At 35.0% G+C, this 25,498-nt stretch overlaps 1 protein-coding gene across 5 annotated transcripts in view; it reads right to left on the reverse strand.

Annotated features, from left to right (window-relative positions):
* The window catches only part of SOX6 (SRY-box transcription factor 6), a 373,900-nt gene that overhangs the window by 40,013 nt on the left and 308,389 nt on the right, over positions 1-25,498 (reverse strand). For all 5 annotated transcript variants that reach the window (XM_084287862.1, XM_084287859.1, XM_084287861.1 and 2 more), the window contains 2 exons: positions 22,287-22,467; positions 19,535-19,725 (listed from right to left, as the gene is read on the reverse strand). In XM_084287862.1, coding sequence (XP_084143988.1) covers positions 19,535-19,725; positions 22,287-22,467 — 372 coding nt within the window. The remainder of the gene's footprint in view (positions 1-19,534; positions 19,726-22,286; positions 22,468-25,498) is intronic.

Genomic DNA, 25,498 nt, shown 5'->3' on the forward strand with positions numbered 1-25,498 from the left:
AAAAGCAAACAGTACAGATAGCGAATGTTTCCACCTAAGTAGGATATTATGCCCTCCTGCATATGAAGTTTTGACATACCCTTAACTATTGCTGCACTTGCAGGGACTCCTAGGCTATGGATCTGCCCTGGTTAGATTACTTTCAACAGGATTACTGCACTTACTGAGCCCCCTTAACCAAACGCTTTATGTCTTTGTTCATATGGTTTTAATATGGTTTTAACCAATTGCAAGGTTATTTATAAGTTTGCAACTCCCCAGTAGTTAGAGTTATGAAGCGTTCAGACTTAAGCATATCCAGTTGTGTGGTAACCCAACTACTGCTTTCATGCGGTTTCCAACTTTTTATTCATGCACAATGGCATGATGCATGGCAGTATCTGAGAACTCTCTGATTAACTCTTTGTTTCAGCAGCAAACTCATACAGTAGTCTACAGTAAAATTACACATCAACCAAAATGTAAAGATCTTTTTCTAAGTCACATAAACTGTGGAATTCTACCTTAGACTGTTGAGAATTCATTAGTCCTCAAAAAACAAATGGGCAATCAATTAAATTAACAGCTGGTAAATGTAAAACAAACAAAAGGAGTTTCTACTTAACACTGCATAATACAGCTGCAGAATTCACTAGAGGTCAGAAAGAGTCCAAAGCCTGGGCTGTCACTTGTTTTTAAAAGAGCTGGATAATTTTTTGACTGTTAATAACATTTTTAGTAACACATGCTAAGATAATCAAATCTCATGTTCCAGAGTGTAAGCTGTTCAATTGTTGGGGTCAAAGAGAAATTCCCTCTTTCTCTCTGCTGCTCCCTTTCCTCCTGACCAACATCCACAGATGATTAACTGGAAGTCTTCCAGGGAGAGAAGTTAATTTTCTTTTATAACATCAGGTATTGCCCACTAGATTTAAGGGAGAGCTGGTAAATGGTTTAAGACCAAATCTACGTACCTTGTAACTAGAAAGAATCGGAATGCACCCATTAAAAAAAAAAAATACATTTTTCTTTTAGCTAAGTGCGTACACATGCATTTTTAAGAGAGAGACAGATGAAAATAATCACAAATGACAACTGACATACGCTTCTATCAGAAACCAGCAAAACTGTTTTTCCTGCACCATAAAGTGACTAATGCAAGCAATTCAGTAGCTACTCTTGGACTCTCAGAATGGTCATTCATATTTCTAACATTTGAGTTACAAGAATAAATGCATAAGGACATGGTAAAACCAATCTTTTCTCCAGTAAAATAAATAGAACAATAATAATAATGTATATTTTGCTATATTTTGGTTTAATTTAGAAGATGACTGGACCTTGTCATTTATGTTCCCATTTCCACAAAGTAGTTAAAAATGTAGACATTAAAATGACATAAAAGTGCACAGGAATACTTTTCCAAAATGCCATGATTATGCGCATATATCTGTGCACGCTTCCCCAACCTTTTCTTTTGTAACTAAATTTCATTAAAAGTATTATCATGCATTAGAACTGGGACAGAATTTAGAAGACAAGAGATCTGGTTCCTGTTCTCAAATTCTGAATTCCCTTTTCTCTTAATCATCCCGTAATATACCCCAGGCTGAAAACACAGCTTTAGCAAGAAGCCACAGCAGTATAACAACCAGAAAAACTATTCTAGGTTCAAGACAACAATGTTTTTGGAATGAGGAAAAAAAAAAAAAAAAGGAAAAAAGAAGTCACCAATTTCAATTTCATTGTGGTGTTCTGCAAACCTCAACAGCACAAAGGAAATTCAGCTGCCCTCCATACAAATCAGAGCAAGAGAGATTCAGAGAGATTCAAGAGAAATTCAGAACACTGACACACACGTGCTCCACTCAAACATCCTGAGAAACAATATGATGTTATTTTATGAACAATATAGAATATAAGTGCACGGAAACAGACACATATGTATGTTTGATTTTAAACTTCTAAAAGCTAAAAGCATGACAGCTGTTGTCATAGATACTTTCATTCCACCATTTCAATTGTGAAAGGCATATGCCAGGTTTTGTGACATGATCAAACAGTACTGGAAAAACTGATGAAAATGGACTACATGATGCAATAATCAGTTATCAAATAACAATAAATGCATTTTCCTACTCTACGCATCAATCATAGCTATAAAGGTTTAAAAAAAAATGTTTCAAATACTCTACTGTCATGTATTTCTAAACTGAACAATTAAACTCCCAGGAAAAATCTGAACCTAAGTTTTGTGCATTTATTACAGAAATCTTTGAACATCTATAGTGTTGAATATTTTAGGTAGAGATGCCAGTGTTTCCTAGATGCTCTGAATGAGCTGCTGAGTGTAGCTACCACTTTTGTTTGTAAGCAATGCAGGCCCCTAGACATCGCTGTTCCATCCCATTTTCAGAAGACACCTGAAGTAGCTTAAATTGGTGATGCACAAGACACTTGGGCTTAAATGTTCATATTCATATTTAGAATTAGAAATGCAATCAAGGCAGTTAACAAAATCCCACTGAATGCTACTGTGTTCAAATATATGCTTTGCCTTGTGCTGTATGTAAATATATAATTGCATATCATGCATATATAGATTAGGAAGGGTTTTTCTGTATTTATCAATCTGTTTTGGTTTTGTTGTTGTTGTTTTTTCATTTTGTAGCATTTTATGTATATTTTTCCAAGGTTGCGTTTTATGATCACTGCTTAAATATTACACTATTTATACACAGGTGGTTTTTGTTATGTTCAGAGAGAGAACAAACATATCACTAAAGAATAAGGACGGGTGACAATAGAACAATGATAATAACATCATTATGCAATGTTTTGCCTCTTGTAGCCCCATCACTGCCATGTTTTTCTCTGATTATTCCAGCCTCAGGAAAATGTGCTGCTTACTGTTTATGTCAGGAAGGCACAATTACTGCTTGCATGATTACAATATCAAGTGTGATGTACCTAATGCCCGTGATGATATTGATGTACACCTCAACTATCTCCTGTCTTTAATCTTCATTCAAGAAAAAAAACAACAACAGTAACAAAAAAAAAAAAAAAAAAAGAGCAAGTTACAAATTCTTGCAGCCTTATATAGGCCTTAACTTTGTAAGGTGCTGAGCACCTTCACTCCATTGCAACACAAGGGCATGGATAGTCATTACTAAACTCCAGGGAAATACTTATGTGCTTAAATTAAGCATGGACTAATAAGGGCCAAAGTGTGTAATTCTTGCACATTCACACTGAATCTGAAACTAAACATGAAACAACATCTTCACAGGCTAAGATACTTTCTCCTCTTTGCTTACACTTTTTTCCGTTTTATTCAGCAAGGTTGAAAGCCTTTGGGTATGGAGGAGAATAGTTCTTGTTTAGCAATAAAACAGTAGAAAACCAGTCCTGCAAGTGGGCAAGATCTTGCATTAATGATGGGCTAGCTGAAGGCAAAGGAACAACTCCCTACCAGTGAAGCTGCCTTATTTACTCACAAATCTTTCTAATGCAACCAGAACTAACTTACTCATAAATTACATTTTTAAAATTTGTACTCCAGGAAAAGACAGCCCAAAGTTGATTTATGAACACTATACATTTATCAAAGCAAACAAAAAAAGCAACCGATAAAACAAGGTGAAGATTCCCATTTCTACATCCAGCATGCAAATGCATGCAACCACGTACTTCCAGGAAACAGGGGGAGATTTACATCTGAAGGAAGGAAGAACTCTTCAATGCAGGAAGCAGAAATCAAAATAATGTAAGAGAGAAGGTGCTTTATATGGGATTATATGGGATGGCTTTGCATTTTTTTTCATGCAGAGTCCAGAAACTCTTACACCTGAAACCATCTTAAATGCAGAATGTGTATCTACATGCTGACAAAGAATTGTGGGTTTACAGCAGTAGTATACAAAGACAAAAATACTAGTTATCTATAGCTAACACTACCGGGAAAAAAAATATCCATTCTCTAGATTTTCATTTGAAGTAAAACGATTTTTTTTAATTTGTTTTGTTTTATCGCGAAAAGATTGTTTTAAATTCCTGCATAAGATATCTATTAAAGTACTCTTCAGCTCAATGCAACAATGACAATTTGGAAAATGTTCTTTTCTCTTAACAAGCAATTTTGGAATGGAGTTTCAAAAATAGAGGTTTCACCCACAGAGCATATTAGCCACTTATGTCCCATTTAAGACCTATTTTTGACCTGCCTTTCAGCATAAGTGTAGACTGGGTCTTACATACATCTCTCCACATTTAAAATGAAGTTTTTCTTTTCTCCTGTCCTCATTCACCTCCCCACCCCCCACCCCCCAGATGACACACATGTAAAGCTCCTACAATTTACTGAATGAATATTCTAACACCTCAATTCCAGTGGAAGATTTTTGCTACTCTGTGAACAAATGCAACCTGCAAGTAAGAGGGATTTTTTTGTTTCATACATTCTTTACTTCTCCGTATACTTGTATACTTTATAATTATGTTCATATTTTCTAGTTATGTCTTACAAGAAAGGGAATAGTAATATCCTGGGAAGCAATCAACATTTTGGAGCCTTTCACTACTATATATGTAGACAATCATAATACCTACCACTGTGCAGCAGTAGAACCCAAGTCATTCCAGAAAAAAAAGTTGGTAACAGTATTGCCAAGCACTGAGGGAAATCATTATCTTCTGCTTACCCAGAACGTCAATGATTAAGCTAAGAACTGCACCCAGGACTTCTGAACATTAGGCCAGTCCACTGGCTGTTATGCCACACTGCCTCTGTCGTAAATCTATTTGATGGATTTTTCAGTCATGGAACATTAAAGGCTCTGCTCTTGTCTAATGAATATGTTTAAAGAAAACAGTACAAACAAAAGCAAATGTAACACTTAAATTATCTGAGAAGCACTGCTTTGATGTCACACTTGGATAAAGGATTTCCTACTGCAGGCCTATGTACACTTATACATTCTGAAAAATATTTTAGCCAATACCACTAGCTGGCATCTATTTAAGTCTGAAAAGGGAACATAATCAGTTTTAGTTGGTTAAGTACAATCTGAGCCAACTTTTATATTACGACCAAAAGCTTGGCAGTGCAGTAGCAGTGGCAAGTAGCAGAAAATTGCTTACAGTGTTATTTGCCAGATTACTTGAATGATTTACATCGGGTTTTCAAGAGAGTTTGGAGTATTAAAAACTTAAGATTTGGAAAAGACTTGGACTATAGATTTTTGTTCCTAGTTGCAACATGATGCGCAGGAGAGGGTTATGATATAATATGAACTCACTAAATAAAGCATTTTTTTAATACAAACCACCTGAAACATTTAGGAGCGGTTCAGTTTGAAATGTTGAGTGTTTTGTGTTTTTTTTTTTTTTAATTGAAGATTTGGGAGAGCCAACTGATTTAGATTAAATGCTCAACCTTTCACATCCACTTGTTTAAGATTCATGTTGACATTGTACTAAATACAGCTATACAGTTTGTATTCCAGATAAATTGATCTGACTACAAGCCTTACTCTTTAGTATGATTCTTACTCCAAAATAAATCAATATTTAATATCTCCTGCAACAGCCCCAGTAGATAATTTTAAACCTTTTCTCCATCCCATTAAGTTACCTTTAAAAATTCTTTATACAAGCTTTCACAGATGACTTCTGAAAAACTAGTTTATGAAAAGCAGTCTGAAATTCATTAATTCAGATGGAAAGGGTTTTTTAATCTCGCTGCATTGTGCTGATCTCTAAATCCATCTCTGTTTAGATGATTCTCAGGCTCAGCTAATTGGAAGAATAAATAAATACTTCCTGTAAATCTGTAACACAGATTTTATACATAAAGAAAAATATCCTTCTACAGTCTGCTATGGCACATATCTCTAGGGTGCAGGCTTCTGTAAAAACAGGCTGACCAAGGCTCTCCCTAAACTCCCTGAGAGGATGAGCACTCTGCATCATCAGGCACCAGTCTCCACCCAGCTCCAGTCTCGCTGCAACATCAACCAAAAGAAGCAGTGATATGTGGGTAAACGAGCTGGACGCAGGCATCAGGCACATCCTAGTCTCCATTTTGAACCTTAAGGTCCTACTGCTGCTCCTTCTCCCCTCCCCACCCTCCAGTCTAGTAGAGCAGCTAAGGAGGAGGAAAAACATCTCTTCCCCCTCCCTCAAACCTCTCCTATGGCTAAGGGCCCCAGTGGGATAGGAGTCTTTGATATCAGAAGAATGCAAACAGCAAGGCTTGGGTTTGCCTCTTCTTAGGGTTTAGAAACAGAGACATAAGAGGAATTTCAAATGATTATATATTGGGAGAACTGAAAGGGATTATGCCAAAAGGAAGGAAAGAACTATATGCTCTGAAGCCATCTGGTAGTATATCCACCATTCAAACTACAGGATCTTTATGTTTCTACCTGTGCTCTCCCTTACTCTTATTTCTTACACTTCATTACATTCAAAGCACAGTTTTACAGACACTGTCTGTGGCAGTGAAGCTCTGCCCCATCCCTCACCTTCCAATCCACTGGATTCCAACACACATAGTCCACAATCCTTTATTTCTTCCAGTTCAGCTGTTTATGGGGCCATGCTGAAAACTCAAAACAGTGGAATGTTTCAGCTTGAAAAAAAATGTGTTTTTTTTTGTTTTGTTTTGTTTTCCTGAAGATATGTTTTGTTGCTGTTACAGAGGAGTTGTCCAAACAGCTGTGTCCTTGAAGGGGCAGCAAGCTGCAGCCCAGTGCAAGGATAGGGAACCAGTACTAAGAGCATCCTTCCTCTGGATGGGCAGCATGTGAAAACTGGCTGAATATAGTTCTTGCCTTTCCAATTCTGTTAAAGATCATCTTGTCAGGAGCAATGCCTGCTTTAGTCTGGTTTAAAGCACAGCCTAAAAGGGCCTGATCCCAAATGAGTAATTTCATTACTAGCAAAACAGAAATATTAAAGAAACAAATAATACAGTTACCTTAGAATGCAGTTTTCAATTTTATCTCTATTCCTTTGCTACCTCCAAGCAATCAGAAATATGTGTTAAAATGTGTAATCTGCTTATGAAATATATTTGGTGTTCAGCTTAGTTGTGAAACCAAATCAAAGACAAATACAGAGACAACAAAAATACAGTTATATACAGAACACAGACTGTAGAGCAAAAATAAGTGAAATAATAGTCACTTTTCACCATATAAGATGGTAGTGGGAATTCCACTGTAGAAATTTTGTGCTATTCTATTACAATGAGACACACAACAGCAACATGAAGATGTTTTGATGACACTTTACAAGAGCCCCAGCCAAAGCACAGTGAGGGTAAGCAATAAGGAAGCAATAAGGAAGAGAATCAGCTGGAGGAAGAGGAAAGAAGACCTGAGCTGATAGATCTTAGCAAACACTGCAAGAAAATTTCCCTGCCTCTCACAGGATGACAGAGACTTCCACAGCCTAAACTATATCCTGTATCACATCAAGAACACTCCTAACACCATAGGATTCAGATCTCAGAACAGTTGAAGGATGAATAAGTAACGTGGGTCCTGATTCAGAGAGTCACATGTGCTGAAATCCACCCTCAAATATATAATATAAAGCAAATGCTTTACATTAAGAGACCTTAACTGGGGTCATGAACAGGAAATCATGTACTTTTTTGAAAAAAAAAAAAAAACTTTTTTTTTTCTTTTTTTAACCTTTTTACTGGATTCTGTATGGTCTCATAACACATATTCCAAGGTAGCTACAGTAACATGGCATGGATGGAGATAAAGGGAAAGTAGTTGATAAACTAAGCAAATAGTACACTTCATCTCCTTCCCGGATAGGGTAATGCACATATTTACTACAATTTTCTCATACTGCAGTTCATTACTTTTGCCTGTCCATGGTGGTGAGTATATACTGATTAACTACAGATGGCTTTTTCACTGAATGGAATGAAAATCCTATGTAGCTGGAGTATGCTACTCAGTGCAGAGGACTGATAGATGTCCTGGTCTATATACTGTCAGTCTACAACTGTGAATATTAACTCATTAGCCCCTGCAAAGAAAGAGAAACGAAGCTTGGCTGAAAAAGATTAGGAGCAAAACTTTTCAGAACACCTTCCTCGTATTTTCTGAAAGGAAAAAAGAGTTGACAGGCACTTCATCCATGAGATGTTTAGCAGCTATGACATGACATGATCCGTAGCATGATACTGAAGAATAAAATATAGGAGTTATGTAAAAAAGGGCATGCAGGTAATCCCTTGATAAAGGGGAATCCCTTGGGAGGAAGAGCGCAGCCAGACAACCTAATCTTATTTATTCAAAGAGACTGACTGGCTTCAGGCGAGGAACAGAATTCTGGTGAAGATCTGGCAACTGAGTATGTTTTGGCAACCTGCTGAACCCTTGATAGAACAAGAAGTTTTACAGTTTGTGACACGTCAGTGACTCACTTTGTGTACAGTTCTAGTGCATATCCTCCGAGTGATGGCCTCTATTCATATCTGAAATACTGCAGAGGGTTCCTGTGCTTTAGAAAGGGAACAAGCATGTAAAAATAGGATGCGCTAAGCAAAAATCCAAATGGATATAAAAGATAGTTCACCTGAATAGCAGTCATATAATGATATTGGTTCTTATCAATTTAACTCAGGGATGCAAAGAGCATGGCAATGAGATAAGAATGCATCCATTGTCTGCCATCTCAAGAAACCTTTGTCAAGATAACAGTGAAAGCATTCACAGCTACCTGATCAACACAGGCCTGACATTAAAGCACAAGTGTCCACTTCTCTTACTGGCTGTTTAATAAACTGCTTTGGAACAGGTGGAGGTGAAAAGGAGATCTTTCCAAAACCTTGTCTCAATGTTCTCCCTCAGTTAATGAATGTCAGCAAGTGGAAGAACAGAAATTTGATATGTTTTTCCAGCCTTTCTTATAGAAGCATTTGCAACATGTTAGAGGCCACAGGCATAAAAGTGAACTACTGAGAAATCAATGTTGTCTGTAGACTTTCAGGATGTAAGCTGGGCAATTTCAGCTTGTGGGTTAGGCATACTTCAGGTTTTAAGTAGTGTTATAACAGCTTACTATGACTTGAACATGATTTTAGTACGAGTAATCTGATGTTGAATATCATTTATTACCCTGTTACGCATTTCCAATTGAGATAGACCTGTTTATGGTGTTAGTGTTATGTGACTACAGATGGACAAGCTATGTGAAGGGAACAATTTATTCAACAAATACAGTCTTCCTTATTTTTTCAAACTACCACTGGGGGATCAGCAATTTATATTCTACATGTATAAGTAACTTATAAGTGTTCAAACAATCCAGCTTGTGAGTTATGCATGAACTATGCACTTAAGCGCTCAATAGTTTGCAGGTTGTGATTTATGCTCTAGTTGGTCACGTACGACAAATTATATTGTTTTTGATGCCTGCCTCAATGGTGAGTAGTGCAATATTGCCTTAAACTATCTGCAAAAAGCAACTGGGAATTCCTTCAGCCAGGAGGCCTTCCAGGTAGTAGAAAGCCTTTACTTGTATCTATCAATTCCGGCATCCATTATCTTCATCACCACAGGAAAAAAAGATGAACATGCCTCTGGCATACCATCAATAGGAAAAAGGTGGCAGTGGTAAGGCACAGAGAAGCAAAGTCTGTTGGATCTCTAGATTAAATGCTGCAAAGTTCACGGAGCTGCTGTAAAGATCTACAAATAGCATCAGCACTGTATCAGGGATGGAAATGTTCCCTGCTACTGTGATCTTCGTTTGGTCAACATGGAGTTTGGAGTGGGAGCTGAATCAAAACCGCCTTTTTTTTTTATTATTAATTTTTTTAACAGAAGGTTATCAATTTGGGCATAAACAGCAAATGTCTGTAACCATGCACAAATGTCCATGTTCACATGTAAATACAACCATAGAAATAAAAATGCGTTTGCATGAGTATTTGTGAAAAAAAAAGGAAGTAACTCCATTAATGAGATCTCAAACATTTGCAAATACTGTTTTGTATTACTTGCTTTTCATGAGATGAAAGAAGATTTTACTTGCTAGCATTCTTATTGTTTTGTTAGAAGCAAAACAGTTAAATCAGCACAAAGTAGTATATAATCCCACAAACAGGCAGCTGAGTAAATATCCTATAGCAGTGAGTGTATTTCAGTTTATCGTACCTATTAATGCAGGCTAATGATACCTGAGACACAGAAAACATTATTATAAAATTTTAGAAAGTAATGAATATCAGGCAGAGTAATCCTAATTTATCTTTGTTTTACTTAATCTGCTGCAGTTAGACTGGCAATGTATTTGGTGTTGTACATTTACTTACAGGAATGAACAGAGAGCTCAGAAACAAATGGTTGTGGATGTCTGTGCTCGTATCTAAGTGTGAAATAACATGCAAATATATTCTGTAGTTCTCAGGACAATTGAAGAAGTGATATGATAGAATTGTGCAGCTACCATTCTGACCCACAATTTAAATCAATGAATATATTCCTGTCCCAGAGAATTTACGTTTGAACAGTAATTTTCAACCTATCTTTATTGTTTTGTGGAGATGTATAATGAAAACATGGGATAAATTTCAGTATATATCTGCAGTCTTTTGAGTAGCTTAGAAATGGATTGCACATAAGAAGGTACAACCATTATGCCATTACAGCCATCACAAAGACACTATTCCTTTATGGCAGAACACATGTTCTCCTGGAAAAATTATCCTTTTTTTTTTGTTGTTGTTTTTGTGCAAATTTTTCAGCATTTAGCTCTGGGACCCATTTTCACCAAATGCTGTCCATTTAGGATTTTTTGCTGCTCCAATATTTAAGAGAAAAGACCAAAAGAGGGCAAAGTTTTTATCCTTTCCACAGGAAATACCCTATGCAATTGATATTTGGCATTTCTTCCTGAGCTGGAAAAGAGAGAGAAGAAATGGGCCAATCCCCCCTTTTGTTATTGTTATTATTATCATCATCATTATTATTAATGAGGTCTAAAACATGCAGCTAGGCAACCCTTCAAGTAGCCCTGACAACAGAAATAAAACATCACAGTTGTATTCAGCTACCATACAAGCACGTTGTTAAGCAAAGGTAGTGGCAAAAACTCCAGTTGTCAAGATACAGCAAAACTAGCAACTAATTCCCAAAGAGTGTGCTGGTTTCTTTCCTGAAAACAGTATTTTATTTCTAAGTGCTTTTCTGATTGACCTGGAAGCTATGAAAAACTTAAAAACTTCAGATAATATGGGGACTTTCTTCAACAATAATGTTTATATATATAAATAGTTAATAATGTTTCATAGAGGTCCTTTGGGTGCATTTTCTTTTAACTTCTTACTTTTGTACATTACATCACTACTAAACTGACCAAACTTTTTTTTTTTTTTAAATTTATGGTCAAAAAAAATTCAGTGATTTATACTTTCCAAATACTGCATTTTTTACTTAACTGATTTTTGATAATTTAATCAATAGAAAAATTATTTAGATTTTATTTTAACCAGCTGCTACATGCTTTGGGGCACTAAGCATTTAACTGTGTATCTAACATATTGGAGTGCAAATGCACAAGCTACCTACTTTACCAAGACAATTTTGTAAAGTAAGGCTATTATTGACCAAAAGGCTTAAAAAGAGAGGTCTGCACAGCCACCCCCTTCCATTGGTGCAAAACCGGATCCACAGGAAGCTGATGCCAAAGCTAACTTATTTGTAAATTTAGATGACCTATATATGCCAGAGATTTTACACTGCTTTTTGTCTTACTGTCAATTCCACAGTTTGAGCGAACATGTATTTTTAATGTGAAAATTTCAAATACATTATTTTTTATGTCTTTCCACACATTGCATACAAAATAAATCTGGGAGAAAAAAAAAAAAAAAAAAAAAGTGAGTATATTGGTAGGCATAAGTATGAATACTTAGGTGTAAATAGGAGTATTTGAGTAATAGCTATGCAATCAGCTAAAGACTGAATCCTAATGTTACGTACAGGCAGAAGGTTAGCGTTCCATGAGCAGCTTTAATATTTCTATCTTTCGAGTTTGAGGAACAGGCTTGACAAGATTTCATACCCACAGCCTCTCACACCTGGTTCCCATTATAAACCTGGCCTTGATAATGGAGCTATGTTCCTATACAGAGGCTAATGTTGGCAATGGCATTTTTCTCCCATAACTCTTATAATCTGAGTACCAGTGTTAGGGCTGTACTTGACCCCACTGTGCATCTGAAGTTACAAATTCCATCACCTTCCTCACTAAATACAGAAAAGTCAGATAAAACATTTCTTTAAGTATAGGTAAAATTTCTAAGCTTGGTTTTATTTTCTGTGATATCTGTGAAAGCTAGTGATATAGTACAGGCTTCAGGGTGCTATCAAAAGTAAGATTTTTTTTCCCCCTTTGTTTTTAATGGAAACTTTTCTCTCTAAATAATATAGTTGGAGACTCAGGGGTTAGACCTTTTTTTTTTTTTTTTTTCTTCTCCCCCTTTTTTCCCCCAAAAAGCTCTACCCCAAATTTCATTTTGAATTACATTTTAAAGTTCTAATTGTAAAAATCAATTCACTGCAACACTACTCCACGTCTGAGGGATTTTAAAATCATCCAGCTATCCAAAGATGCATCTAATTCCTGATCAGGCCTTAGAATAAATAAATATAAAAATAAAATAATAAAATAAAAGACAACACAACACTATTGTTGTCCTAAAAATGTACTGATTTAGAAAAACAATGCAAGCACATATGATAATGAAATTCATAAAAAAGCAAAACCCGTCAACACCCCAAACTCAGAAACACAGAAGGGATTTCCCTGGAATAACATGCTGCCTAAGATGCCCAGTCATAACACAGACAATATATCCAGCAAAAAAGTTGTTTGGAATTGTTCCTTTTTTTTTCCTCCCCTTCCTTGTTATACCAATTTCATGATTTATCTTATCTTGTCACATAATTTCAAAACATTGGAAGCAACAGCATAAATAAACAGCATGTTTTCCAGTTCTAATAAAAGGGGGCAGTATTACATCAGTTGAAATTCTGAGTTGCCCAAATAATCATAAAAAGTGCTGTAGAAGGATACAAAACTACTGAATTTCACTGAAAATAGATGGTAACTGTACAGACACTAACAAATCTGCTTCCTCGTGCTGAGGGAAAATCTTCAGGGCTAGCTCTGTGGAACTTTGGTGCCTACGTTATGGCTATTTCAGAAAAATTTCACTTCAGTAACTATTTTGCTTTCAAAATCACTAAGGAAGCATTATAGTTAATATAAAATGAAGGAAGATTTTTCATGTGGCAAGGATAAGTGCTAAGCCAAAGAAGGAAATTGCAGAATTATTGCATTTTCAAAAAATTAAAAAAAAAAAAAATAATAATGAAGATTTTTTATAATAAAATACCGGTGTCCAAATATGGCTTTAGGAAGTTAAATTTGAACACCTAGTATTAAAAAAATCTTTGCTTACATATATTATTTATGGCCACAATTAGATTACTAAACAGGACAAATTCATAGTAATGTATAAGGGATGTTGGTAAGAATGAGGACTGATGGGATTTGTATTTGAAAATTCTCCCTGTTTTGGAGCATCTATTTTAGACAAGTAATTTATCTGTATTAAAATTACGGGACTGTAAAGGGGATGCCTCCTTCTGTGTCTCAGAAACTCTACAGGTAAAGGTTTGTTGACTGAGCAGAATGATGTATTCAGCAAAAACAGTTTCCCTGTTGCAGTGTCTCTTTGTGGAAATAAGATTCCTCATTAGACAGATGAAATACATTCTCACTGAGTTAAAGAAAACAGTGTCTTTTTTTTTTTTTCCTCTCTATACCGTTCCAGATTTTCTATTACAGAATTTAAAAATACACATTTAAACTTACATTATAATATATGAGTGTGAGCTATATGAGGTAGGACCTTCTTTAACTTGTGGAGTTCCAAGAACAGATCTTGGTATGATTCTTAAGATATTAGCATTAAAACGTAACAACTTTGCAAAGCTAGTCATTTGTTATCGATGCTACTATTCTTTTTTTTTTTTTTTTTTTTTTTTTTTTAATTTTGCCTGACTGCGGTATTTGCCCTTTAATTACAAGTAGAATTAAGATTTAACCCACAGAAACAAGAATCCAACTGAAAATGCATACAGCTTCAGTTATGTCTCCCAGTACTATGAAATATAAGAAATGACTTCTAATTTGCCAGCTGCAAATAAAGGTTCTTATATAAGAGACTAAAGGGGAAAAAAGTTTTTCTTAAAAGATAAAAGCAAAAGAGAATGAATCACTTGCTACAAATCTAAACCAATTATTCATAAAGCTTTATAAAAATCCACAAGTCCCTTATAACTAACTTAGTCATGTTCTCAATTTAAGGGTGGTCATCAGTGTGTTTGATAAATGGAAAAGATAGTCAAACTTAAGATACTCTGAAAGTGTATTTTCTTAAATGTTTTTTTTTTTTTTTTTCTGTTGTTTTGTGGTATTTTGTTTGTTTGTTTGTTTTTTGGTTTTTTTTGTTTTTTTTTTTTGTACTTATTTCAGAAATGACTAGTAACAAGGATGCTAGTACAAGGTACTTCTCTTTGTGATTCTCTGAGAAACACCCTACAGCTGCAGAAAAAGTACCGTGACTCCTGCCTCTGCAGTTGTTCTGTCTATAATTTCGAATATTCAGAGAGAAAAAAGCTGGAAAAAAAAAAAAAAACAAACAAACAAACATAAAAAAAAACTGTCAGCAACATAATCCAGTACTGCTTGCATTTAGAAGAATGCAATACAATGATGGAGTCATCGCAGGGGTGCGGGCAGTGAAAAGGAGATTATGTATGACTAGTAACTTTTGCTACAAAGACTTCCCAAAGTGTTTTATCAGGCATAGTTTGCACGCATGTGCAGTGGCTTCATATAAATGATGAAGCGTAACAGCTCCAGAGGAGTTGTTACACTCTATTGTGTCAGTAATCCACATATTTAACAGTCCCTAAATACAGCAGACCGTAACACCTCCAAAGGAGTCGTTATGGCTTATCAAGTCAAATCCAAGTGCCAAAATATGTATTTGGTCAATAGACTGTAACATCTCCAAGGGTAAATAATATATGTTTTTAAGAATGTACACATTTTGCATACAAACAGTGGTCTATATTAGGATAAATGATGTGGATTCAAATTGTAAAGCATTTATTTATAGATAAGAAAGGAATAAAAGGCTCATTATAAGGGGTACTACTGTCCAATAATTCCCAGGAAGCAGGTGGTGACTCGTCATTTATTTGGGGGTCCAATTCTGGTTTCCTACTGCAAATATACAGTTCTCTAAGAATCTACAAAAGGGTGAGAGTGGAATATAAACATATAAATGTTATACTACATTCTGCTTCCTCTCAAATCTCAAAGAATTTGCTTTCTATGTAAGAAAACGGGGAGGTGGGGGTATCCCTGGGTCTAGCAGATATGTTGTGATTATTTCACAAAATGGTTTAGCTTGGAAAGGACCTCTGCAGGCATCCTGGCCCACTGCCCCCTGCTCAAGCATGGCCACCTGGAGCAGGTTGCCCAGGACCATGTCCAGAAATGCATATATTTAGTGGGTATATGCTATATCCTGACTTCATATATTTTTCTTCAATGAAGATTAATGCATATTTGCCTGTATTTTTTCTACAAAGATTTTCTGATTTTTTTTTTGTCACTGTTTTCATGCTTTAGGCACAAAAAACAAACAAACAAACAAACAAAAAACAACAACAACAACAACAAAAAAGGCAGCAAGATCTGATTCTTTTAATACAATGTCAGTTATGTTATAGATTACATACCATTTTCAGGTTCATTTAGAGCCTTAAATAAAATCTTCTAGGCATTCCTCCTAGTTCAAAGTACTAAAATAAATGCAAGTAGCTCTAGTAATGCAAATTCTGTTTTAAGTACTTTAATGCACTCATTTTTGTTGCAGGTAAGCATGGAAAAAAAAAGTCGTATCCTCTGAATGAAGCCAATTTTCTTACAATTTTACTTTTTGCTCATATCAAATTGAAAGAACCCTGTAGCCTGGAAAATCTGGATTTTCCTAATTCTCTCCCCCTCCTTAGTATTTCTCTTTACTCTGTGAAGGCTTTTCCTCAGTCAGCCTGCATCTGACATGCGCCAGGTAAAGCAGAAAAAGTCAGCTCTGTTCTAATGACTTTTTGCCTTGCATACACAAACTGAAATAACTCTGTAATTGTAGCTGTCCTTTGAATAGTATCATCTCTGAAGAGCAGCCTAACCTTAATGTTTTTGCAAATGGTAAAGCATGGCTGTGCCAGCACTGTGTGTTTTTGTTTTGCGCTTTCTGATGAGTGAATCTCTGTGAGCACTTTTAAAGCTTTGTAGAAGATTTTTTTTTTGAACAGCAGAACATGAACACAGGCAATTTTCAGTTCTGTGTCTCTAACCAAATACAAAGCCTTCTGAGATTTAAATGACACATTTTCAAAAAGGCCTAAGCCCAGGCTTTGAAGCTATGCACATAATTTTATAAGGGCAATCATTTGCACAACAAACTATTACCAGCTATCTGAACTTGAAGACCAGTAACTGACCAAAACTCAATAGCTTTTTTAAACCATCTGCAGGCAATTAATTTGTCATCTTTTTCTGGTGCCAGCTTCTAGCTACTTATTTATACAAGTCTAATTACCTGAAGCCCATTTCTGAAAATTTGGTCCTGAAAACATAGTGTCCTGATTCTTCAAAAGAAACTAGTCCAGAATAGCAACTATGCTACCAAAGCCTCAATGGGATTATGACAAACTATACACTATATCCTCTGCATGCAATTATTTCAGAATTATGTTTTTTTACTGAAGTGATCTATCATTCCCTCCCCCCATTTTGATCATCCTAGCCATCAATTTTAAAGTAAAAGAAATACACCATAATGTAAAAATTGAAAGGCAAAGGGTAAAAGGAGTAAAACGAGTGTTCTAAAATTCTATTTGTGCAAAGGATGCCTCTGTTTTTAATGTATTTTATACATGCAATAAAATATAAATATATTTCCTCAGTATTCATGACTCTGACTTAACTCTTCTATTTTCTTTAAGATAGTGAGTCAGGATATATCAGCATTAAAAACGACTAATTTATATCCCATTCTTTTGCAAACCCTGCTGTTCTTGCAGAGCAAGGATAACAAACTAGTATACCAAAGGTAAAACCAGAGTACATACTATAACTTTTTCCTGCCTTAACGATTCTTTCTATAGTACATGCTGCAGTAAACAAAGCTAGCAGGATTATATAAAGGGACTTTGAGATTTAACAACAAATTTCCTTGCTGCTGTTTTTTCTCAGAGTTTAAAAGTTTCAAACGCTGCCACGAGAAGCCTCCAGATAAAAGACAGCATTTGAGAACAATGTTGTTTTTTTTTTTTAATATTTTTAAGACTTCCAATAAACTCTGCTAAATTTGCAAGTAAATTATTTTTTTTCCTCATATTGTGTGATGTATAACCACAGCCTAGAACCCATACATCCGTGTTGTTCCTACATGTGTATCAGGAATTGTGTATTGCTAGTAACCTGCACAAAAAAGAAATTCCAGTTTATTCACTGAACCATTTATTTCCCTTACTTTAAAAGATGAAAGGCAAAATAAAAATTTACTGTATCCAAAACAAGAAGTAAACATGGTACTGAAAAAACTCAGGGAACAGGCCTGATAAGTAAACAGATGCCATTTTTATACTTTTCAAATTCAAATCAAATGTTAAGAATTCTTTTAATAGCCCTTATAGCATCTTAGATATTTTTAAATGTCAAGCAACTGAAACTCATAAAATACATTTTAAAATTAGCATTAGTTTATAAACTCTTAATACTAATCATAGGCGTGACATTTATTTTATACCTTCAACTTTACTACCCTACATCTCAGTTAGTTAAGACAAACACTGACTTTACATTGTAAGTTTTGTCTGAATATGGCCTGCTTGATCAGTTATTAATTCCTCTGATTTTCATAATATGAACCTGTATTAAATGAGGTTTTAAATGTTGACACTTAAACTAACTCTAGTAGAAATACAAATCTATTAACTTCTGAATTTGTCTTGTAAAACCATTTTAATCCTGTGTAGTAATTGTTTAACAAATAGTTTTAATAGACACCAACCCTTTCTCTTGCTTTAAGTGCTGTGAAGAATCAAGCAAAAATATAAAATGTAGATTAAAAGGTATACATCAATATTTGACAACCCTGTTTACATTTCCTTTCCTTTCTGTGACTTCCTACAATCTGCTTACTCACTAAGTATTCCCTTGAGAGTTGAGAAAAGATCATATCATCATCAAATTCATGGTTTAATTTATAAATAATATTCTACTGAATCTTATACTCAGCCTAGATAAAAAATTTCTGTTACTTTTGGAGTATAATATAATCTCCCCCTATACACCCCAAAGCATATAGAACCTACGCTCTGAAATACAGAATATCACAGAATTTTCATTAATGAATTATTTTTCTTTTCTGCAGGAAATACTCTGAAACACTAGGTGCTTTGTAGGCTAATGAATGTGTCAGTTTCTGTTCTTTACCAAATTGAATCATAACAGTTCCAATTTGTCCAATGCCATAATGATTACAGGGATATTCCTGGGACTCCTTTCTAGTTAACTGAAATGTAGAGTAATTCTTGTGGTGTATAACTGACTTTGTGTCAGTGGTGTAAAATCACATATGCTGTATTTTTTGCAGCATAAGCCACCTCTAAGGAAGCTAACAGAGTAGCATTCTTCACCAAAAGGGCTGCCTTATAGCTCAGCCATTTACCTAGTTCAGTGTTTACTGGCTTTGTTATACACACAGAGACCTGTTCCTGGAGCAAAACTTGTAGGCTTTGGAAAGGCCACAGAGCAGGACAACACAGATGCAAACAATTTTACAAAGGAATTCTTTGCCCTCTGAGTGGTCCTTAATATGCATGACAGAAACTGCTCCTCACCTTTGGGGTATGATTCCAGGTTGCTGTCTGGTAAACTGAGTGTCCAATGCTGGACGTTCTCTCTCTACACTTTCTCTATTTTATTACAGTTCCCCATTTCACTTTACTATTTGGAATCCAAGTCAAGATTCAACAAAGAGCCAAAAACATTGTTTTGAGCTTAGATTCTTTGTTGAATTTGAGTCACAGATTTAAGCATACTCAGATACTTTCAAGAACATTGTGATACTCTGCCATGCTAGTATGCACTTGCCTTTCTGCCATACTTACCGATCCAATCATTCCCAAAAGCACAACTCAAAATGTAATGACCACAAACAATTAATCATATGTAGTGCATAGGATTGTTTTTCTGAATGCTGTTTTTTAAACACAGAAAAGTTTGTAGCACAGCACTGTGAAGTGAAAAGCTGTATTTAACATGAATCAGAGGTGGCTAAAGGCTGTAAAAATAAATTTTATATAAAAATAAGAATCTATTTACAGGGAAAAGAATGAATGACAGACTGTGTGGCAATGGTAGACATTACCTTTTCATTCCTGCAGTTGTTTAGACCCATGTTATTCATGGAGGGCAATTTTCCATCTACACCATGCGGCTGCTGTTGCTGCTGCTGCTCCCTTTGGATCTGCTCTCTCATTTTTCGAGCCTCCTGAATGGCTTTCATTACTGTGTCCTGGTCCCCAAATAGGGCAGGTGAATTAAGACTGGAAAGGATATCTATAAACAGAGAACACACTTTATTTAGGTAATGATTAAAATTAGAATCCAGTGTAATTACTCAGCTCTCATCCTGTTAAAAACTCCAGCCAACTAACATCTGCAAAAGGAGGAGGAGTGGCAGTTGTCTATTTGAAGGCTGAATTAATCTATAGAATTGATTGATAAGCCTGTGCTCCTCTTTTGTTGTATATAAATACAACCACTGAAGTCTTGGTGTAGCCTGATATGTAAGTATCTGAGTATACCCACAGACTCTCTGTTAAACTCAACAATTATCTGAAGGTTAAGTGGGAAGCCTTTGAGGTATTAATAACAATTAACAAAATGAACAAAGAAGGAGAAATAAATCTTTAGTTGGACATGAAAGTCTATGTCAATTTTTAGAATCTCTTTATCAAGACAGAGCCATCACTCGATATTTAGCTTTCAATTTCTGAAAGAGCACCCATAGTTATTGTGGCAGACAGAATATATTATCACCTTAACATGAGTATAAAGCTCTAAATTGGTAGAGAAAATATGTTTTTCTTTCTGTTTCTCTGGACAGAAAGGGAAATTTTTAAACATCCATCAAACTCACACAAAACATTTCTGTTGCATTTTAAAATGCATGTGAGAGGTAAAGATGAGTACTCAAGGTTGTTCTGCGGTGCTGTGGCAAAGCTTTGACTAGACCACTGGTTCCTGCATGGGAGTATCCTTCATGCAGCACATTTGTGTATATACATTCAAGATAAAAAACTTTAAGCAAAGTTTGTGCATGGTCTGTGTATCTGTTAAGTTGATGTCCTTTATCAAAGCTCTGAATTTGTGGTATTTATGTACTTACTAACACTCCGCTATAACAAATCAGTAAATATACAATATTTAAGTAAAATATATAGAGAATATAAATAAAGTAATTAAAATGTAATAAATTTCAACCTCAAAAGACCCTGAATTCTTTTAAAATGAGAAACATTAAGATTACATGCTTCTCACACTTCATCCTGGGAACCAAAAAGTTGATATAATACAGTGGTCTTGATGGGAATGAATGCAATGGAACTGTGACTTAATGAGATTTAGACTCCACCTAAATTTATCATAAAACAGAACAAAAGATCCCATGTGGTTTGTTTATTTTTGACAATACTTCCGTGGCTTCTTTACTTCTGGATCAAAGGGAAACGTTTTTACGACTTACAGGAAAAATACTCACAACCTAGGCATATCTTCTCTATCAATTTCTCTAGAATAGTCTGCAAGTTCACATTGGTACACCACTTTCTAATGTTAGCTAGCATAGTGATAGATGGAAATATATTGACAGGTAGAATAGCTAGCTAGTTGCAGAACTTGATCCTTCAGTGATCATGATGTTCCCAAGTCTTTTGAGAATTGAACAAATCATAATTTTTATATATTTAATCATAATTTTTATATATATAATGTATGTATTTAACATGTCTGTTCATTATTCACAAATGTTTCTATATATTTTATAAGTACACTTGAGCTACAAATTGCGAGGAAGTGGTTTGTATTTAGTCGTGGGTAAAATCTACCTGATCTTTAGGCCTGATAATCTAAATTTTACAGCTCTTGATTCTGTTTCTTGACTAGTTAAGATAGTCTTCATGTCCAGTTTTCAGATCAATTTTGTTTCATTACTTAATAAGCTTTGTCTCTTAATTAAAAAATCCTGAATGTGGGTTAAAAAAAAAAATCCCTATTTGCAACCATAAGCATTAACAGAATCTCAGCAGATATATGAACAAATAATAAAAAGTTGAACAAACAATAAAGTGAACAGATAATAAACTACACTGGCTGGGCTGAAGAAATTTTGTCTTTGTTAAAAAAATAAACAATTTATTCAGTAGATTGTCTAGGTAGAATGAACTTAATACCCAGGACACAGAGAATTATTTTTCTTTCAGAATGTTGTTCTGGGTAAAACTAATGGTATATTTGGGCTAAACAGCTGAAAACCACATTTGGGGTTACCTTCCTGCCTGACTTCTGAATCATTGTGAACCATGGACATACCTTGGCTCAAGGAGTGACTGAAAACTCACTTACTCCAAGTATTATATACTGTTGCACTAGATTTAATTCATCACATGAGCCATCATGTCTCCATGTCTAGTATCTAATCAGCTTCTGTATGCATTCAAAGCTTTTTTTTTTTTTCCCCCCATTTAATCCAGAGACCAAAATTCAAATGTTAACCCTGAATGTATATATCCATTTGATGTCTTTGGGGAAGATATCAATATAAGCATCTTTTTCATGTTTTTCACATATGCACATCTATTATGTGTATGTATTTGTATGTAGATGTTAAATATTTATTTGCTGTATTTCCTGTAAATGCATATCACTTCTGTATCACTTTGTTTACTCTTGTAAACCCCTGGCATTCAAGAGTTAGTTGAAAATCTTTCCTGCATTTTTTCTCTCCATTTTAAACAGAAATGTAGATCCAACTATATATTTAATTCAGATGCAAGTGTGTTCAAGCTGACATTTTACACAGAAAACCTGCCAGTTTTCTCCAAGGACAGAATAGTTACCTAAAGAGGATCCTCTTCCCAGAGATCCACCAAGGGGGCTGGGGATGCCGCTCTTGTTCGTCACTGTCACTGGACTGCTTTTGCTAGCTGGGAAGAGATTCTGTGTTGGAGATGTCGGGGATTTGACAGGTTCAGCTGTCTTGGGTCGGGCTGAAAGATTCAGTGGCTGGGCTGCTTCATCCTACAAGAGTTTAATGTAAATAACTATTAGGAAAAGACAAATGAACAAATCATTTTGCAAGCAGCATTTACTTTACACCTCGAAGACAATACCACGTTCTCCTGCAATAATAACAAAAGAAGCTAATTATCTGCCTCCTTTAAGATTCAATGAAAGGAAATCTCATTAATTTCTCTGTGTTATGCTTCTATTTACATTAACTATGTGGCTGGATCGTTCTTTTTGCCAAATTAAAATTTGAATTAGCTCACATTACAGCCTAATTTCCTAATGTGTTTTCAGAGATCTAAATTAACCTAGGGCATTTACAAAGAATTATTTAAAATTTCCAGCAGCTCAGTAACGCTTTTGCATTTGTTCTATTTGAAAAGTTCCTGGCACTATAAAAATAAGTTATGTAACTTATTTTTAAATGTATTAAAAACTAAGCAATCAGAAGTACTTCCATGAAAGAATCATTTGGAAACCCCTGACAGTTCTTTGGCCCATATTTAATGCTGCTGCTAGCTTATACATTCCATGCATCTTATTTTGAGTGCATGTTTTGTTTAGTAAAATAATCTATGCTGTTCCCTCACAATAAGGATAAGAATTTCATTGAATTTAGATTCCTTGACTTACAGTAATGAATGCATAGTGTATGCATTTTAAAATATATTTCATATATTTTCTACTTTTAATTTTGTATATTTTACAATTTTATTATTCTTCTGTGCCATGTGTTTTTGACAGTTTCGTGTAAAATCAGATTTTTTTTTCATATAAATGCAATTCTGCTTCTTGATTGTTTGATACTTCTGTAATTATTTCTGTATTCTGTAGTTATTTCTTATGCATTCAACCTTTAGTGTATTTGTACGTTCATTTGCATAAAGACAAGGAGTATTTTTTAAGGATATGTAAATCTAGCATCAGTACACTTATATCTTTTGATACTTTTCATACGCAATTATGGAAGAAATTCTCTCTTTGACAAACATCTTGTTTCAGTGCTATGAGAGAATAAGTCTATTTGAGAAAAATCTAAACTTTTGGAAGAAGGCTCATTCAAGTAATTAATTTCTTTGATGGGGGTAGATATTAACATCATAACCTTCTTCCCATTCTCTGGGTTTGTTCCTTTTGCTTAATATGTTAAGACAAAGCATTTGGAAAACTGTGAAATAGTGATTTTCTGTAATTAAAGAGCCCAGCAAGACAGATCTCTCATCTAAAATATGCCCGAAGCAGAATCATGCTAGACATAAGCGAGTATCATCCCCATTTTAAACCACTGCATTGATCATTTCAAAGCTTAGAACTATGTGTCAGAATACAATAATACACTACATTATCTCATCTCTTCCATTCTCCTTACTGTCAAGCGGTGATTTAACGAAGTACATCTGATCATATACAAAGCATTATACAGGAAAATGCAACAAATGGGTATTTAAAATGCCATTATATCACCACTTTTAAACTGTTCCTATAAAACTGCTTGACATTTTTATTCTTCCTGACCTTGCAGTGCACACAAATGCCCACACCTGTTTAGAGTCCAAGTGAAAGCAGAAACACACAGGTATAAGAGACATAGTACATTCTCATGCTTTGTGGCCGAGTTATGTGCAAGCTGTTTCATTGCACAGGTACAAACTGGCTTCAGTGAATTTCTGTGAAAGTTCAGAGCCCCTTTCAGACTATGAAGTTTGCCAGGCTAAGGCTTGAGAGCTTGTACCATAGAAACCTGTGCTACCGTGTTCAATTACTAAATAATTTTCTGCCTACTACTGATGATACCATCATGGGAAAAAAAATCTGAACACTGCCAGAACCTGTTTGTTTGTACTTCATAAACAGCATTCTCTTCTGTGAGGCAACCAAAAAGCTGGAAAACATTCTGGTCACTGACTTGAAAAACCTATCATTATTTTTTGAAAGATCTGACTACTGTAAAAGAAACCCATTAGTTCTATAAATAATGCATATAGTATATATAAATAACTATATAAATACAGAGAACACATACAGGATTTAAGCAATGCATGACCATCAAAACTGTCATGTTCTGTATAGGTAAAAATTTGCAAAGACAGCACGTAAGTACTATTTTATTAGTGTTTTATACTAATAATTATTTTTTCATTAGCCATTGGTATTTATCCACATAAAGCACTCGTAGTTTATTTTTAATATTTTCAATGCAATCTTGTTAATAAAATAACAATAAAAAGGCTTCTTTTTTATTAACGTATATATCAGTCCATTCAAGTTAAATTATGTAGGGAAACCCCCAAGAATTTGCATGTGGTCAAGTCTGTAATAGGACTCAGCTGGCCACAAAGTTGGAATGGTATTGGCCTTGGTTCAAGGAGATATGTGCTTAAATTTAACCAGGGAAAATTTGACTCATATAGTAAAGGTTTGGTTTGGTGTAGATCCATTTGGCTCACTCACTTATGAAATTACTTTTTCACATTAAAGTAGTCAGTAGTATATTCTCAATACCATAAATCACTGGTGTTAGGTATCACTATACTATGGCAACTTTGCTGAAAGAGTTGGGTTTTGCTTTTGGTGGCTTCTGTATTGACCATAACAAACTCTGCATATGTGGTAAATTTCACTGACTGCTCTCAAACCTGGCATTGGATTACGAGAGGTAAAATATTGGACTAATACACATCTACAGTTAAGTAAAGTGAACACTTTGCTAAATAAATGTTAGATCTAGCCGTAATGGAATAGTTTTTATTTATTAGTACTCTCAGCCTAGCAAAAAAATGTCATGGAAATTTATCAGCCCAGGCAGAAATATCTATTCACCCACACTTTACCACAATGATTGATGATAATGAAAAAACGAATGATATTTTACTCTCATGTCAAAAAAAAAAAAAAAAAAAAAAAAAGGAAAGGAAAAAGAAACCCTTACCTCAAGCAAGTAAAATCTTCCCAGGCTGATTTGAGGCTAAAGGACTATATGCCTGCAAGGTTTTAGCAGCTAGCAAAAAATGCATACTTCTCTACACAAAGTCACTACATGCCT

This window comes from Netta rufina (genome assembly GCF_964035555.1).
Source record: "Netta rufina genome assembly, chromosome: 5".
NCBI classification, from domain to species: Eukaryota; Metazoa; Chordata; class Aves; order Anseriformes; family Anatidae; genus Netta; species Netta rufina.